This window comes from Aulonocara stuartgranti (assembly GCF_965226115.1).
Source record: "Aulonocara stuartgranti genome assembly, chromosome: 19".
NCBI classification, from domain to species: domain Eukaryota; kingdom Metazoa; phylum Chordata; class Actinopteri; order Cichliformes; family Cichlidae; genus Aulonocara; species Aulonocara stuartgranti.
This window is the reverse complement of record NC_138955.1, coordinates 7,988,124-8,006,657: the sequence shown is the minus strand read 5'-3', so window position 1 is coordinate 8,006,657 and position 18,534 is coordinate 7,988,124. Positions and strand designations below refer to the sequence as shown.

The window sequence follows — 18,534 nt, the reverse complement described above, 5'->3', positions numbered from 1 at the left end:
CAAAAACCAAGCATATTTTCATGAGAATGAATGGAAATCTTTTGCAGTTAGCCTAATGCAGTTTCGGCGTCAGTGTTTCTTCAACATTTGCAGAGTTCAAACCTAATGCTTCCTCTAACATGACCTTTGCAACTCGAACAGTGTTAGGTATTCATGCATAAAAAGGTTCAGTGTCAGAGCTGTTGTGTTGCACAGGGTGAACATGCAAGTTCCATACAGAAGAGCTTTAGCCATTCATCTGAAACTGTTCACAGAGATGCATGAAACTGTCAGTGTTTCTTTGTCTTTTGTTTGCCCTGTGTCAGTATTTTATGACTGAGCCATGATTTACACAAACAGTTTTTCCTCGAAAAAACCAGACTGACAGTAATTTGAATTTTTACGCCTTAATTGTAGCCGGGGGCACTGAATTTTTCCAGCTTGGGCTGCTAATAATTATGAAGTACAAATGTTTGTGTGTCATTAGTTTAGGCAAATTTGTGTTAGTCTATAATTGTGACTTGGACAAACATCAGACCACATTTTATGGCTCATTAATGATCAGTGCTGAAAATATTTGTAATTCCAAAGTGTTTCCAAACCTTTTCGTTAAACTTTATTTCTTCAACACTAAATACATTTTATACAGGATTAATTGTGTGACCCATTTATACATAACCAAACTCTAACTGCATTAGTTTATTAAAAAAAGAACTGAACACTTGTGTGCTTAACACAATAATCCAGTCCCTCTCATCCAATTCCAACCTGCGTGTTTTAACAAAGCTGATCATGACTTTTGATATTCTCTTGTCACAGAAGGCCAAGATGTAGGTTCAGTCATTTTCCGTTGCAAGGTCTTTTTGAACAGAAGGAGGAAAGAATTTGTTTCACATCAAGGTCATCTGCTAAGACGAGGTAAGCGCTAAATTAAAAGTCCCGCCCCCTTATAGTTGAATAACTTGCTCCACCCAATTCTAGATATGACCTAGACCTCAGAAAAGATATCTTCTATTAATCAGTGATGAGTTCCACTTATCACCAGGCTTGAGGAACTACAGTATCTTGTCTTCCTCCCATCACTTCCAACCGGTCATGGCTGATGGCTGCTCAGGAAGGAGCAGGAGGTTTCATGAAGTGGGGAGTTTTTCCTTCCCACCATTGCCAAGTGATTGATCAAAAGGGGGTCGTTACCTTACCATATAAAGGCTCCTGTTGGTCTCCTTGGTCTCATGTCGACACAATAGGAGTGTGTTTTCATTTTCTTGCTAATAACTGAACAAATGGGCACAAATTGAAGTAAAAGCCAGCAACGCAGTCTCTTAGTAAGGTGCTGCACCACTAGATGAGTAAAGTGATTCAGCATGTTTTTACAAGTCTTACAATTCTGTCCAATTTTTTTGTAATGGTGGAGATACAATTTAAGGCTTGTGGTTTTAATTTACCATATGTACAGTGTAAGTATTGATTAATGTGATAGAAAACATTTTCATGCTCATTAAACCGCACAGTTTTACATTTAAAAACACAAAAAAACACACCCAGTCAGGAAAGAGATGTGTTGATTTGCAAAAACTATTCCCTCCTAGGGGAGGGTTATTGGAAGTTGGGCCTAACCACGCCAGCAAATTGCTTCTTAAAGCACAGCAGTGCTACTAAATTAACTCAAGAGTCAAGGATTCAGTTTTTTCTGTAATTTATCATCCCTCTGCTGTAGTTACACTTTGAAATCTGACCACAATAAATTGTTCATTCAGACAGGAATGAACAAACTTGTAACTCGTACTTGCTATTTTTTTCCCTGAAAGCCGTACAGAGAGCCATGTTTTATACATTTCAAGTGAGTACAAGGACATTGCTTTCAGTGGCATGTGTCCCTGTATGGAGATGTACATTGCTGGAAGGGATTTTGAGTTTATATCCAAAGGTTATATGAGTTATGTTCGCTGTCCTTGGCCCCTCTAACAAACTGTGTACATGGTCACTAATGAAATCTGTGCAGAGGTGCAGTATGTGTATTTAAAAAATCATTACAAAATGTTGGCTTTTTAAAATTTGTTTGAAATTGTTTTTCTTTGAAACAGGGCTCACTGATGAGGTGATATACTTGAACAGCATATAGAAAACATGAGCTTTTGGAAGTTGAACAAAATATTAACATTTTTTATGAAAAAAGAAAGCAGACCCCCTGGCCTCAGCCCCTTTACCAGAAAACGCCTTGCAGGTGTTATTGCCTGCAAGGTGTTTTCTGGTAAAGGGGTTCTTTAACTTTCAATTGATAAAACTTTGATAGTGCTGATAATGAAATGTTTGAAGCGTTCCTTGCATACACTGCCCACAACATTGCAGTCTGAGCATTTGTGTAAGCCATTCTATAACACATTTCATCTTTTCATAGTCTTAATGATGTATTAATAACTCACTGCCATAATTTGATTCAGTGAAGTAATCCCAAACCCTGATACTTGAGTTGGTATGAGGTTCTGCTGAAAAGTTGTCTTTGGTCAGCTCCAAGCTGTGACCAGTATATTTAAATTAAAGGTCCTTGCCTGCACTTGTAATTTTATTCAGACTTTCGTTTTAGACTACAAAGACTTTTCCCTTGCAGATCTCGTAATGAAATTTGGGAGTTCTTTAGAGACAAGTAGTCTGTTTTTTGGCATACACAGCCCCTTTTTGCCTTAGAGATTCCTTTAGATCACAGTATGATGACACCAGTCACGTTGGTAGCAAAGATAACAGCACACTCTGGATGTCAAAGGTTGAAATAAGACATGTTCCCTAGGTTGGTCCCTATTGAGATACTAATCTTTTGCCCTTAATCTTAAAACCCTTGGATTGAAGGATTTGGTTGTGATAAATGGCAGTGGTTTCGTCAATTTTCCCGTTTGTTTTTTGTAATCACTTAAATGATAAAAATGTAAAATCTCAGATTACAGTGTTTTGTTGGAGAATGTCAGAAAAGCCAACAGTTTTCATATGATGTATTTCTTTTCTTCAAGAGTGTAAATAACAATCTGGGGTTCAAAGGTAGCACAATGACAAAGTGCTTCTTCCCTAATTGTTTCCTCAGTATAGTCTCCACTCCTGTGAAGCATATTACAAATTAGCATTTAAGCTTAGTAAAGACTGTAATCATGGAAATTATGGCTGGTAATGCATTGTGTGATGCTAACATTAATCTGCTGATTAATGCTGCTGCGAGTAGGCAGTTCATGAATACCTAGTAGCTATTTTTCTGTCAGTGCTGGCGCAGCTCTGTGTTACATTTAGGATTTAGTACTTTGCTGAAGACTTTTTAAACAGCTTAACTGTGACTAACCTAAAGGCCAACTGTTCAAAGGTCTGTCCTTTGCCTTCATGAAAACAAGTTGTGGCATCATTCAGGGTTCACGTCCCAGAATTAATGCACACATCTGTAGGATGCATACATACTGGTAATAAGATCATTTTTTAAACTCATGGACTTGAAAATTAGGAGAACGTAATTGAGTTTACGTAGGTTGAAATAAATATTGTGTGACTCTAAACAACTTAAGGTTCTGAATTCTGGAGAATAAATAAAAAGCAGAAAATTTTGGAACTTGAAATAAAGTGATGTTATTTGATATGCAGGGTATCCAGTATGTATTTTATTGTAAGTAAGTGCTGCCTGAGGTGGGTGGGAAGTCGGGTACAGATACTTAAAGGAGCTGGAGGGAGTGAGTATGCTTGATTAAATGGAGATTTGGGGGTGAAAATTTAATAGAAGAAAGTAATTTGACCATGGGGAAAAGGTGCAGGATGAATGTGTGGAACAGTGATTGGATTAAAAAAGAAACTGGATAACTGGCTATAGAGAAATAATAAGTGTACATCTGGAGCCAAGGGGATGTGCCCTTCTTGTTTGAACCTCAGCTATATTTTCATTATGTTGCGGTGGGTAATGTCAAGATTTGCATTAATTAAACTGCAGCGGGGGGGTTGGTTATCTTGGAGTAGGAGCAGCATAGCTGTGCCTTTAGGCTCCTAGGAAGTCTGTTTTATGATTTTAATCCATCATTTTGTACATCATTCTTTTGTGTCTAAATCATTTGGTATGAGGGCTTTACCTGCCATGCTCATTTTCTACACAACAAATGTAACCTTTGGGGAAAACATTGACAGGTATTAAGACATTGTTTGACTGATCCACATATAGAAGAATGTAAAGTATTTAATTTTTGGAGCATTTTTCTATTTCTTGGAAGCTTTACTTACTCTGTTTAAAGCTTCTTTTGGCCTTTATAATGTATTTAGCTCTTTGATTTAGTTCTCTCCACTGGTACACACACACACACACACACACACACACACACACACACACACACACACACACACACACATCCGCAATACTCTTTTTAATCCAAAAAAATAAATTGAAAGGTGTCCTTTTATCACAAAAACATTAAAATTGTTAATACATTCAGTTTAAGATAAACTATTATCAGAAAATTGCAGTTACAATAGAAAAATGCATTTTATACTCATAGCATCCTTCACACACATCCTTGTTTACCTTGTTTTACCTTTTTGCTTTAATTTTTAAAAACAGGAGTATAGGATAATATTGGTATCGGAGTTAGTTTTTTGTATTATCAAAAAGGTTGTATTTGTATTTTTTAGTTGTTCTCATTTTTTTCTCAGTCTAATTCCAGGTACTTTCTACAAAGGGTTTGCTCATTTCAGTTTGAAGATGTTTCACCTTAGTTTAGTTTCAGTGCTACTTTGAATGTTTTGTGGTATTTTTAGATTTGGGCAAATTTAAGAAGTTTAGAATGAATGCTGTATTACAATACAAATGTAAAACATTTTGAAGATTCAGTCATGAACATCCCTAATGCCAAGGATCTTCTTCAAGCAGGTGTGATGCAAACATGACCAAATTAACAGAGTAAAACTGAAGGTATTTGCTGTTTTTATTCTTATTTTAATGTTGTGAGTACACAGTATTGTTTAAGTTTTTGTTAATCTGCTTTTTACTTTTCTTTGAATTAGTGAAAATTTTTTTTCACATATTACTTTGTTTTGGTAATTGTGATTAACACAATAGAAAAATGCAAAGAAGCTCTATGCAAGATGAAAATGGGCTATTCTGTACTTCAGAGTCAAAATGCTGGTGATAGAGGTGAAACTGAGCATTAAGCATTGGCTGCACTTGCCAACATCCTTGACAGTACATTTTATATTTGCATGAATAACACCAGCCTCATTCATAATATCTCATTGGAGCTGTTATGCGCACGCTAATGCGTAACAAATGACTGCAAAACATTCTCTCCCCTAAATCACCCGCACACACATTATACCCTACAGCTTTATTCTAACAGACTGACAGCCTGAAATATTAAAAGCACTCCAGCATGGATCTTTTGTGTCCAATCTTATCAATCCCATGTATTGTAATAGTAAATGTGACTTGGCTGTCAGCATCTTGTGAAGTGTATCTGACATGCTCTTGTTGATAACTATCAGGTTATTTTCTTTGCCTCACAGCAGCACAGGCTGTAATCTGCTGCTTACAGACAAAGTGGAAAAGGAAGGGTTGACTTTGAATTATCCCACCACCCCACACCCCACTTCCTTGTTATGTTTGCCTTTGCTTGTAGTTTTTATTTTTCTAGAATATTTTGCCAGCAAACAGCTTGCCTTTTTTAGCCTCCATTGTTTGAGAAACCCTGGCTGATCATGTTGATTTCTGTGAGTAAAATAACCAAATGCCTTTGACATTGTCGAGACAGGCGCGTCATGGGTTTAGCAGATTCAGCGCTGTCACAGATTGACAAATCTTTACAAAAAGCTCCTCTTTAAGATTTACTAGTGCGACATCAGTGTCATAATAGGAGATACTTTAAACTTCAGCTTGAATTAAAACCCATATAAGTTATCTTTTTTGATAACAGTGGCTGATCAGCTTCCACTTCAAGTGCAGACACTAGGCTCAGAGCAGCACAACGATGGCACCACATAACATAATCTACTCCTACACATTTCATTTGGCTTCTGATACTGCACCTCCTATCAAAAACCCTCCAGAATGTCTCCACCCTGTCTTTTATCTGAGTACTTTCTACAGCCTGTGTTGCAGCCTGCAACACATCTCTGGGAACAGAGGAAAAAAAGGGACGTGATATTGGTGGGGAGACAAATAAATAGATATATTTATTGAGTCTGCATGGTGTTGGGTGGTTGCGAGTGTTGGGGTTATATTGAGGATGAAGGGAGTATTAGTCCCAGGGCTTCCCTGGAGGAGGAGAGGATTAAGAAGAATCTGTCTGAAGGTGAAAAGGTCTCATCCTTTCTAGTGAAGAGAATATATTTCCTAGGAGAAAGTATATTTTCAGCAAAGTTTTTTTTTAACTTAAAAAAAAAAGGAAATCAAATGGGGAGTGCATGATAATGACAAAGTGTAGAAATGCACTCTGGCAGTGGACAGAATTTAAAATGTAGACATTATACTAAATAGAAAAAGAAGAGGTATGCGGCTCTTTTCTTCCAAGGTCCAGATGTGTTTGCCACATTGACTGTGCTTCATTTACTGTAATTTAAAGAAAATTGAAGGGAAAACTTGTGTGTGTTTCCATTTCATTTAGTGTGCACACGAATGGGTGTAAACATCTATACTCACATCCATCTGTGTGCTGCAGTACTGATACATCTCTACATAAATTGCTTTGACTGTCAAGTTAACTTCTTTTGAAGGAGCACCAGCTGGCCTCACTGTCTGCTTTTGGGCTCTCATATAATCACTGAAGTAGGTGACTACCTGCCTTGATGCCAGAGGATGTACACTACCTATATTGCACTTTCCTGTGAAAAAGATAGAATCAGGCTTATCAGAGCCTAATTACATTCAGTACTTCCAAGCTTTACTCTGTGCTGTTGGCTCAACCTGATTATATGCATATTTTTTAATATTATATATTATCATTTTATATCTGTTTTTAATTAAGTTCACTCACCTGACCTTTTTGATGGTTGCTAACAGATCAATGCCGAAAAAAGACAGAATGATCCAAAGTTGTGTTATATGTTATGCTACAGTAAAGCTGCCTTTATTGTCGTTTCCTATTTTCTTATTGTTCAATGATGTTTGGTAGTGGACTGTCTCACCACAGAGTGGAAAGTTCCATTTTAACTCCAGGAGAATTGGGACAAAGCAGTATGAGGTGAAAATGTTAAAAAAAAAGTGCAGACATTTCCCTTAAATTACATCAGTATAAAATGACAAATTATATAGCAGTGCAACTGTTCCACAAAAAGAAAACAGCAGGAAGATTGCTGTTCCCAGTCTAGTTGTTATAGTAGTGCATAATGGCAGCACTCCCAATGTGTGGTAGATTAATGTCTTGTCAGAGGAAACATCCGCAGGGCTGCCACAGCTATCTGAAGATGTGCTCTGTGTCTTATATCCACTACGGGTCTCCGGGGTAGCCCATGCCGCCGAGCACATATCTGTTCGTTATTATATTGTAGTTTAGGGGGGAAAAAAAAGGCAGCGCAATCACAAAGCTGTCCACGAAAGTTTCAAATTGAAGAAAAGTAGTGCTGAATGTCCCCAAGAATAACCCGCTTTCCTGAAGGAAACATTACATTCGGAGTTACTTGTGTTGCAGTTGCATTCTTTCAAGTTGGGGAAAGGTTAATTTCCCTTGATCCTACCTTGAAGTAAATCAGCTTTGAAGAAAATTCATTAGGCACCTTCCCACACTGCACCTGTTTGAAGCCATTTTGTTTTTCATGGTTTTGTCTTCCACAATTAACACTGAGGCTTAGGGTCACTGATTGCACAGCCCTGAGCTGATGTCGCCAGTTCTTTCATGACAGCTAATCTGTTTACATTATTTTTTCTTCTCTTTTCCCCTTGTCTTTTCACTCCTTTTTTGTTGTTGTTGCATTTCCTTGTCTTTTTCCTCCCTTGCCTACGTCTTGGCTTGCTTCTTCTCTCCTACCCTTATCTGCAGGTAACAGTATACTACACTCAGCTGCAGACAGTGTGACGAGTGCTGTACAGAAGGCCAGCCAGGCTCTGAACGAGCGTGGTGAGCGATTAGGCCGTGCTGAGGAGAGGACTGCAGACATGATGAACAGTGCTGAACAGTTTGCTGTCACTGCACACAAGGTGAGTCCATTTGTTACTAAGATGCATTACAATATGTAACCGCAAGGTGGGATTACTATTACGCTGGAATTCTGACTTTGAGATGTTGCAGAATTACCAGTCATTATTGATGAAGATGAAACCTTTTCCAAAACCTGAGCATGTCTGCTCTGTGAAGATAATCATTTTTTCCCCCCTTCACTGACTCCATTTCATAGTTCTCTATAGGGTGTTCCCTCACTCTGCCTCAATCCCACATCTCTTCGTCGTCAGGAAAACTAATTGCATGCTGTTTAATGAGGCTGTTAGTGCATGATCTTTTATTTTTATTACTTCAAAACAAGAGCAAATATTGTATTGCTTTGTAACGAGCACACCTGATTGTGATCATCATATATCTAACAACATCGTAAATCAGACGCCTCGGGTTTGCAGCTTGCTGTTCAACAACACCATTCACTGACAGGCATATGATTTCTGGCCATAGTGGGATATCATTGACTTTAATAGTAAAGCCATCTGCTACCTTTTGAAGTTGAATGATGCATTGCGCCTTGTAAGCCACGGTGAGATAATTGAAAGACATTTGAAGAGTATTGCATGGCCCTCTCACAGCTAAAAGACGTGTTTCCCTGCTGTGAGAAATTACAAAAACTGTAAAAACCACAGGGGAAAAGCAGGGAAATAGCTTTGGTGGTTTTAGAGCATGACTGCACAACCCCCACGAAGAATTTTTCATTTTTGTTTCCCATTTCACTTGATGCCATGAGCATCGAGTAAAATGTGTTATGAAATATGTTTGAAATATGACATGTTTCAAACTTGTCATTTGTCTTGCACGTTATCAAGATTCATGCCGTTGCCTGCCTGAAATCCTCAGTTGAAAGCGCTTTGGTAACCTTAGAGACGGATAAAAAGTCTTGTCTTATTCTGTTTGAGGATGACTTTGAGAATGGATTGGCTGGCTGGAATGTGAAGGATTTGGGTTTTTTCTTCCTACATTTTAACATTAAGCATCTGTACTGCTGCGAGTAGGTCACCTTGACTCTTCGTCTGAGTCCACTTCTGCAATCCCTTGTTGACAGCTACATAGCTGCACTCTTCAGCTTTAATCCGAACCCCTCATTTTTGTGTGCTACTTTACTGCCCCCACTTGATGGATGTGTAGAATTCTCCTCATTATTTAGCACCAACCTGTAGTCTTTCTGTGTGTGCGTCTTCCACACTTTTCTTGCATTCTCTCACTTTATTGTCTTTCAACCCTACCCAAATGTTTCTACAGCTTGCCATGAAGCACAAGTGTTAGACCACTGCCAAAACCAACTGGGCTAAGGGAGGGTCAGCAATCGCCAGTTGCTGTACAGGAGAAGGATTCCAGATTTTATTCTTTGTAAAAGTTTCAATATGATTAAAATTTGTTAACAATGTTAACATTTTAATGTTTTGGGTTACTGTACTCCGGTGCTTCTCGTTCCTAAAGACGGATCGTGCAGGGGACCGAAGAGAGGTAAACAAAACTGCTTGACACTGTCAACTGAATGTTTCATGCTTCTGTTTGCCAAAAAAAAGTTACAAGCCACAGCTATGACTCTACTTGATAATGACAGTCACTCAAGACACTTCCTCTTTTCGTTCGCTCACACACAAATGAGAGCGTACACGTGTTGCCAAATCATCATCGGCAATTACTCCCTCCTAAGGAACAGCTTGGCTCCCATTTATACTGGTTATTTATGAGAGCTGCGGTAATTATGAAGTCTTAATTTATGAGTGAGGGCGCCCTCTGATTGCTCGGCTTTGGATTGGCTGCCAGTATATAACATATAAATAAGACACATATGTAAAAATAGCCTAGATTTGATGCCTAAGTTGTATTTTAATAGATATTTGTGGGAGTGGGAAGTCGAATGAAAGGGATGATCACATTTCTGTTTGACATTTAATGTTTCCTTTTCTGCTCTGATTTCTGGACATTAAACTCAGATCATAATTTCAAAATCTATCAAAACAGTATTAGTTAAAAAAAAGTTTAAGATATGATTTCATAAACTGCTGATGAGACTGAGTGATGAGTGGTTTGGGTGACAAGATATAAAAATGTTGAAATATTTTTCCCTCTTGTTATGTGTCCGTCATTGAAAAACAACCTAAACTACATGGAATAGATTTTGGGAAGTGTACTTGAAGATTTCATTTAAAGAATAAGCTTTTAAAGTATATGAATTACTCTGTCTAATACTTTATGTTAACAGGGGTAATTCAGTAAGCCAGCTTCTGCACTGTAAAAAGCAACATGTAATTCTTCTTCTACTATTATCTCGGTGTCTGTAGAGCTAATTTGTCCCTGAACATGGGGATGCTTTGAAACTGATCCTGGCTGTATTTCAACTCTAAACTCTTCAGTAGTCATACCTTGTGCTTATTGTGTAACTTGGGTTGGTCATTATAATATGTATGCTGATAAAGGAGAAAATGTCTTCAATAACAGCAGTGGCGTGTGGTAGTTTTCTTCTTTTAGTTTTTTCTTTTTCGTTTGTTTCTTTTTTTGTTGTTGTTGTTCAATCCGCTCACTGTTCGTAACGTTGGCTTCTTTGATGGCAGGACACCGCCCTCACGCTTGAGATGTATTTGATTCTTTTATATTTTCAGTTTTGTAATTCATGATGTTACAATGCACTGACGAACCTTATCTTGCAGAACACAGAGTTCACTAATGAAATGTTCCGGTTGCCTAACACTTGTGTGCTTTTATTCCTCTAACACTTTTGATGTTACTTGTTTTAATAAAAAAATAGATATAAAGACAAATTTATATTATTCTGTGTCCTTTTTATAGCCAACTCGAGCAGTTCAGTCAAACAGTGGAATCAAAGTCCATGATTTTATGGACTGCTGTTTACCGTTTTGGATTTAGCTCACATTGTTGTTTCCGGCTTATAAACAGAACACTGCTACAAAGTTTAGTGTCTCAGAGGTCTTTATGCCATTTTCGCTGATGTTCACAGTTCCACCTCATCTTTCATCATCTATAATACTGTAAGATATGAAATAAAGTCCACTCCACAATCACAGTAAAATGCTTCCTTTTTTCCTTTTGTGGCCTCTTTTTATGTCTCTCACCTCAGTCTGCTGAGGTTAAACTCCAAACCCTATAAGCACATTGCAAGCACTGAAGAAAAAAAATGCATATTTTTATATTGTCTTTGCATTATATTTACTTAAATATAGACTTTAAGTCAAACTATTGCATTCTGTAACAACCCACCTCTTTGGAAACAGAGTTGTGTGGTTGTTTTGCTACACGTTCCCAATTAGGTAGCTTCCTTTGAAGGTGACTGAAGAAGATGTTTGTAGCTTTTATTACAACTGAATGAAATAATCTGTATTACAAGTCATGAGGAGGTATTTTAAAATTTTAAACAAATGCAGTGATGCTCCAAAAGTTTAAAATAATTGATTGGAGGTGAAGACGATGCTTCCGTGAGTAGGGAAACTTTTGGCATTCATTGGTGTTTGCCGTCACTTTAAAACTAATAAATATAATTTTTACATTTGATTCATTGCTCTTGTTCCAGTTGCAAAGGGTAAGTTGACCATAATGGCAGAAAGTCTAGACAGTCTAAGGCTGATAGAACTAATCTTTAAAATTCACTGACCCCAGTCTGGAACATGGGGTCAGAAAAATGTGATTGAAATAAATGCACCGCACTAATAAATACATCAGAGGATGTATTTAGACATTTTTCACTGCAGCCATTTTAACATAAAACAGTTGACATGGGTCTAATCAAGTGGTTTTCAAGCAAACTGCTAATAGTAAGTTTTTATAATTCTTATTTTAGCATTCTTAAGCATTACTGATGTTCTGTTTGGACTCTAAGGTCCCCCTATTGGAACTGCTAAGCATATTTTAATGACCTTTAAAAAATAAGTACATATATATATTTTTCTTTGGGTGGCAGTTTGGGAATAAGTTTTGAGTTTTGGGAGGACATTTCCAGGATAAAACCATGAGGGAGATGAGAACTTCAGAAAGAAACATTCAGCTAAACAGGTGGAGGTGGTTCTCCGAAAAGGAAGAAAGGAATTACACTAGGCAGGTGGTGATGATGGATGTAAGGTAGAACTGTAAGGGGGTGGATGTGGAATGGAAAGGGGAGAAAACAGGTGAACATGTGGGTAGAGAACAAATTAAAGGTACAGAAGCGATAGAGGTGGTGTGGAAAAAAATTTGGTGGGAGTAGAGGAAAGGATAGATAGATAGATAGATAGATATATGCACAGCAGAAGGACAGATGACAGTTAGTGACAGAACAAATACCTGATCTATAGCTTTAGAGAGAGCAGTAAGTGTAAGACTCACTGAAATCTGTGCACAGGACTATTACTCACTCTGACAGCACTGTGCATCAGCCCAGATTTTTGTCTTGAAACCCACCATCTCTCCTCTCTCTCCCTCTGAGCTCTAGAAACAGTGAAGTTCTTGGAATTGTCTACTGTTTTAGCTAAGATTACAACCCGGTTCATTTGAATACTGTTTTGGATTCCATACTAATTGACAAAACATTAGGACCCTGTTACTTTTTCCACATGTTGTTTTTATATGTTGAAGTTTTATATCTACAAAATTGGCATTATGCTCTTTGAAAAAGAATTTTTTTTTTTAGTTCTTTTTACCTCTTTGTCAAATCCAGGAAAAAAAATCAAATACTTAGAAATTGTGAAGACATTTTACGTTTGATTAATACACCAAGCACAGCTGAATTTCCTCTGTACACCACTAGATGGTGTGCCAGCCTTGTTGAAAAACATCAACTCTTATTGGTTAGCATTGGAAGGGGATCAGGTGGTGAGATGGAAGAAATGACTGAGACGTGTTCAGTATCTGTAAATGCTGGTTACTGACAAATCAGAGCAAATCACTAACCTGAAGATGGGTCGTGATTCATTTCCAGTAACAGATACATTATCAATGTAATTATGTAGGAGGTTTGTAGTGTAAAATATTGTCTTGCTTTTTTCTTTTATTAAAAAATATTACAAAACAGCATATGGATTATAACTGCTTATTACAAGCAGTAATAGAATAGAATAAACCTTTATTATCCCACGGATGAGAAATTTCAGTGTTACACAGCTCCTGTAGCAAGGGGAATACAAGATATACAAGGAAGACACAAAGTGGTCCTATACATAAGCAACTGAGGTTTGTATATACAGGTAACGATGTACAGAAATATGTATAGAAAAAACTGTACGGAGATACAGTATGTGTAAAATGTACAGTGAACAAACAAGCTGGTGAGTAAGATGACCAAAGGATGTTAAACTGTGTTATAATGGACTGTTAGCAATGGTAGAAGTATGCGTAGATGCTGCAGTGCCACGTTATAAAAAAATACCCCCTTGCAAAATTGTGTTTACAGCATAGGTGTAAAAGTATGAGTAACATTTATTTAATTTATTTGGTGTATTTCCTCAAATATAAAACCTCTGTGTGTATGTTACATGTTTAATATACATACATATAATGCTGAAGAGTTTAACTGAGGTCAGAGTGAACACATGTGCTACTTAGAAAGGCTGTAGACTCTTAAAAAATCCTAAATTTTCCTTATATATTGTAGATGAAAGAAATCATAGAATTTATTTTAAAATATTAACTGAGACTCATCTCAGTTAACTTTTTTTTTTCACATGTAGTGAACACTGGTGTGCATGTAACACTTTAGTAATGTATTTCTTTAGTGATCTTGGCACAAGACGGGAGAGTTTGTGCAGTCAGGTGTCACCTTGAGAGCTGCATTGACATTCCTGTCAGCCAGGGAATTTGTGTCACTTCAGCAGAGCCTTGGTGGCTGTCTGACTCTTTAACTGGCTGGCCAACCACCCTCAGGGCAACTTCTTTTTAATCTGCCAACCACCCCATAGCCGCACTGGAGTAATTACAAGTTACACCCAGAGGTTAGAAGGATGAATGAATTGGGACTGCACCTCTACTTCTCATTATCGCATACAAATCTCTGCAACGATTCCTGAGTAGACCCATTAGCCAGGACAGGATTTTACCTCAAAGTTAAAGTTTAAAATTGACATTAACTGCAGCTTTAAGGTATTCAGGATAGTGAGATGCAAAGCCATGTGTCTGGAAAGGACTTTTACCAACTGAGTACACCAAAAGAAAAGTGCAATAAAAACTTTTGCATTGCTTTCCTGACCTAATTAGTATAATTAATATGAGTAATTAGTTTGTAATGTATTTTTGGTTATAGTTTACTTAACAGGATTAATAACAATAATCTACAGACTTTATCAGTATGTACGCAGATATAATGAAGAGTTCTAAATCCGTTATTACAAAATACAAAAATTAAGCACAGAAGTAGCATTAAACTAATGAGCTAATATTATTTGAAACTAAACTTTAAGTTTGTGTTTTCTTTTTATCTTTAGAGGAGGGATGAAAGCCAATTTTGGCCTCCAAAGCCCAATATATTAATATTAATCTTTTTTCTTTTTTTTTTTTTTGGCCTGTCCCGTTTGGCTCTTTTGCCATCAGAATTGTTGTCTAAAGGCGAAGAAAGATGCCCAACGGATTTACTTTACCAAACTGACCATCCCAGCCTTGCCGTAATGGTCCATTTGATTCACCTTTTATTGTTTATTTTATTTTCACTTACTGAATACGGGACAGACTTGACTGGGGGAAAGAAGGGGAGAAAGAAAGAGGGAAAGAGAAACAGCTGAGAAGAGGGACGGGGGAGAAGGGCAAAAGACAAAAACCAACAGAACGGGCAGAGAAAAAAAAATGCATATATCAATCACCTGGGTCACCTGCTGAGAAAGAAAAAAGAAAGCAAGCAGAAGAGAACAAGAGTAATAGAATAAACAACATCACAATGATATATGGGAATATGACAGTAAATACTAAATGTTAAACATTATTGTGCAGCACATAAGATCAACAGAACACAGTGTGCTTTGAGGTAGGAGCCAAAAAGGGTGTAGTTTGTGGGTGTGATCACCCGTGTGTACACCTGTGAGCATGGAAGCGCTTGTTTTTTGTTTTTTTAAAAGGTTCCTTCATGTAATAATCTGCTAGAGGGTGTGGGGGGGCCACAGCCCCGTCCTCCAGGGCGTGAAGCAGGTGTGGAGGAGATCAAAACTCCAGACATCCAGAGGCCCCCAGAACACAAGAGACCAAGGAAGACCAACAGGGGGGCAGCTGCGCCACTGTCCCGGAAAGAGCTGAGGAGAGTCCCAGATGAGGGCTCACTCAGCAGCCGCGGAGCAGAAGCCAGGGGGAGTTGCAGTGACGCGCCCGTGAGCTCCGCCGGCAGCCAGCTGCACCTGAGTGACCGAGCCCCAGGCCGAGAGGCCGGGGGCACCCCACCTCCGAAGTGGCCCGAGCGAGCCCCAGGCTCCAGGCCCCGATAAGCGGCCGCCAAGGAGTGAGCCGGTGTGTACCTGGACGCCCATCCCCGGACACAAAGAACCACCAACGCACCGATGTCTGAGGGGGTCCGCCACTGGCAGGGGAAGTGGTGGTAGGGGGAGATAGGCCTCCAAACCTTGGAGGGCCTGAGATGTCCCCAGAGAGGTGGCGCCTGACACCCAACCTGACATATAGACACAGACATACAGGCACACACAGATACAAACATCCATTCCCACCCTCATGCTCTCATATACACTTACTCCACACTCAACCAACGTGGAGACAGACATAAAGAGACGTTGTACACACGATCACACTCCCCAAGCGTACTCTACAAACCGGGTCTAGGTGCCCCCGCCCCTGGAGGGGGGAACTGCACCCAGACCCAGGTGGTGTTTCCCTTTTCCCTGCGGTGGGGGGAGGCAGACTGCCCCGACTCCGCAGCAGCAGGAAGGCTCCACACTCCAGACCGCAGTCGGACGGCCAACTCCTCCTCCTAGTCCTAGCCCCCCTGCTCCAGCAGGTCGCAGAGAACGGGGGTGAGAGAAGACTCCGAACCTCCCTCCACCCGTTCATTGTAATGTTGATGCATGTGTGTTCTAAGGTGCATTTAAAACCCAGGAGGGCATGGAGCTACCTGCCAGAGAGCAGCAGGTAAGCGCATGGTCCCTCCTGCTAGCCCTCAATGTCTACGTGTATTTAAAATTGAGAGGTGGGCAACGATGCCAGGGGTGGGGTGTACACCCTGATGGTACTTTGGACTCCGTGTATCGTGCCCACCCCCAAGATCCTATATGTATGTGTAATGAGAGTGTGAGTAATGTGAATGTCTAAGTTGTGGGATAAAATTGAGGCAGAGGCAGCCAGAAGGGGACAGAGGGGGGGTAGCCTCCTCTGCACCCTGGTGACATACCCCTACTCCAAGGCCCTGCATGTGTGGGTGGTTGTGGTGGAGCGGGAAGAGGGAGGCAGCTGGAGATGGGGAGGGAAGGAAGGGAGGGGCAGGTGACCCCTCCCTGGGGCCAGCTCCCCCGCTGACCCCAGTAGGCACCCCCATACTCCGCGACCCGCCAGGGAAAGGGGGCCCAGGCCCATCCAGACCGGGCCCAGTGCAGCAGCGCCGCCCGGCCCCACAGAGCCTGGGACAGTCCACCCAACCCCACCACAGAGAAAACTGCACCCACCCCACCATCCACTCATCTTCCAGACTACATAAGACAATAAACACCCAGGCTGAGATCTTCCTCCACCTCTCCTGTATCTCCCCCTCCTGCAGAGGCAGCTCCTGAGGAGAGGAAAGCTCCTGCAAGATGTGACAATCTGTGTTGCACCTGGTTGGTGAACATGGCACCCCCATAGTTATTTCCAGTTAATTGATCTGACATACTGTTATGGCAGAACCTACTGTTACAGTGGCCTTTTAGCTGTTGATTGGCATATGTGTTATGATGGCTTTTTGCTATAGTGCTTATTTTTTGTTTGTTGTTTAAGTTAATATTTACATCAATCCAACTGCCAGGTATCCAGATGATAAGTCATGTTCCTTGTTCTTTAGGGTCTGTATTTCAAAACAGTCAATGTAAATTAAAATAAAATGCACTGTGCATTGTTAAAGTATGTATTGCTAATATTTAATTGCAGTAGTTTAGTAGTAGTCTAAGTCTAGTAGTCTAATAGTAGTAGCAGCAGCAGTAGTAGTTTAATGATGAACACCATCATCATCTGCCATTATTTTAGGTAATGAAGTAGATGGTGCATAACTGTTTGCTGTCTCTGACCTGTTGACATAACCACATGCTTTATGCCTTCCTCTGTTATTTTATCCCATACCCTTAATAGAGCAGCCCTCAGCTCTTCCTTGTCGGAACCAATGCAGCTGTTCAAGCTGCCTTAGCTTTCCTGCTGTTGCTGTGCTGCTGCAAGCTGCTTTGCAACCCATCTCCACCCCAGCCCCTCCTTTCATGCTGTATCTGACTTAAGTGGGCGATCGTGGCTCAAGAGTGGGCAGTTTGTCTTGTAATCGGAAGGTTGCCGATTCGAGTCCCGGCTCGGACAGTCTCGGTCGTTGTGTCCTGGGGCAAGACACTTCACCTACCGCCTACTGGTGTTGGATAAAGGGGCCGATGGCGCGATATGGCAGCCTTGCTTCTGTCAGTCTGCCCCAGGGCAGATGTGGCTACAACTGTAGCTTGCCTCCACCAGTGTGTGAATGTGAGAGTGAATGAATAGTGGAATTTGAGGGTCTCGAAAAGCGCTATATAAATGCAATCCATTATTATTAATCCTCATTTGCTGTCACTGATTTCTGCCCCGTTTAAGTGTACAGATGAGGAAATACCAATTGTTTCACTTAATACAGTTACTTTCAACACTAAGATATGAGAACAGATACATACGGCAAAGCAGCTAAAAATAGACAAAAGGTTAAATAGCAGCAAAATAAGATGATCTTACGCCATGAAGCAGTCAGTCAGAATAGACTGTTTACCTTGGCTGTGCTGAGATATTCATAGTCACTTGTCTCCAACAAGGAGCTGCATCTCACAGACACCGAGTCAGCACATCTGATGGAGAGGAGGAGGAGGAGGGAGTTCACAGCTACAGTCCCACCACTACTGCTGTCCAGACCCGTTAATTATTAGTGCTCCTTGTCACATGCAATTAACTGCAGTACTGTGTGTCCTGTTCGACTGGGGAGTAAAAGTGGGAGAATAAAGATTATGTTAATTGGCAGAATTAGGATTTTATGTAAGGAAACGTCAGAGACCGGTGCAGCTTGGGTCACTTCAATGATTGCCCACAGTGACTTGGCAGATATGTAGCGAAGTAAAGTGCACAACAGCTGCTTGCTCTAAATCAAGCAGCCTATCCTCCCAATTCTCCTCTCTGCCTCAGAGTTCCTGTGGAGTGCAATGTCAGCTATGCTGGAATCATCATTCATTATGCGGACATGCATTCACCTCAACCACCCCTTTCTTCCTTTTTAAAGATCAGTACT

At 40.0% G+C, this 18,534-nt stretch overlaps 1 protein-coding gene across 1 annotated transcript in view; it reads left to right on the top strand.

The window, feature by feature from the left end:
* Nucleotides 1–10,906, top strand: part of stxbp6 (syntaxin binding protein 6 (amisyn)) — a 64,187-nt gene extending 53,281 nt beyond the window's left edge. The window contains exons 5-6 of the mRNA XM_082516216.1: nucleotides 7,962–8,119; nucleotides 9,381–10,906. Of these exons, the coding sequence (XP_082372342.1) occupies nucleotides 7,962–8,119; nucleotides 9,381–9,404 (182 nt within the window). The 3' untranslated portion in view covers nucleotides 9,405–10,906. The remainder of the gene's footprint in view (nucleotides 1–7,961; nucleotides 8,120–9,380) is intronic.
* Nucleotides 10,907–18,534: the final 7,628 nt, after the last annotated feature.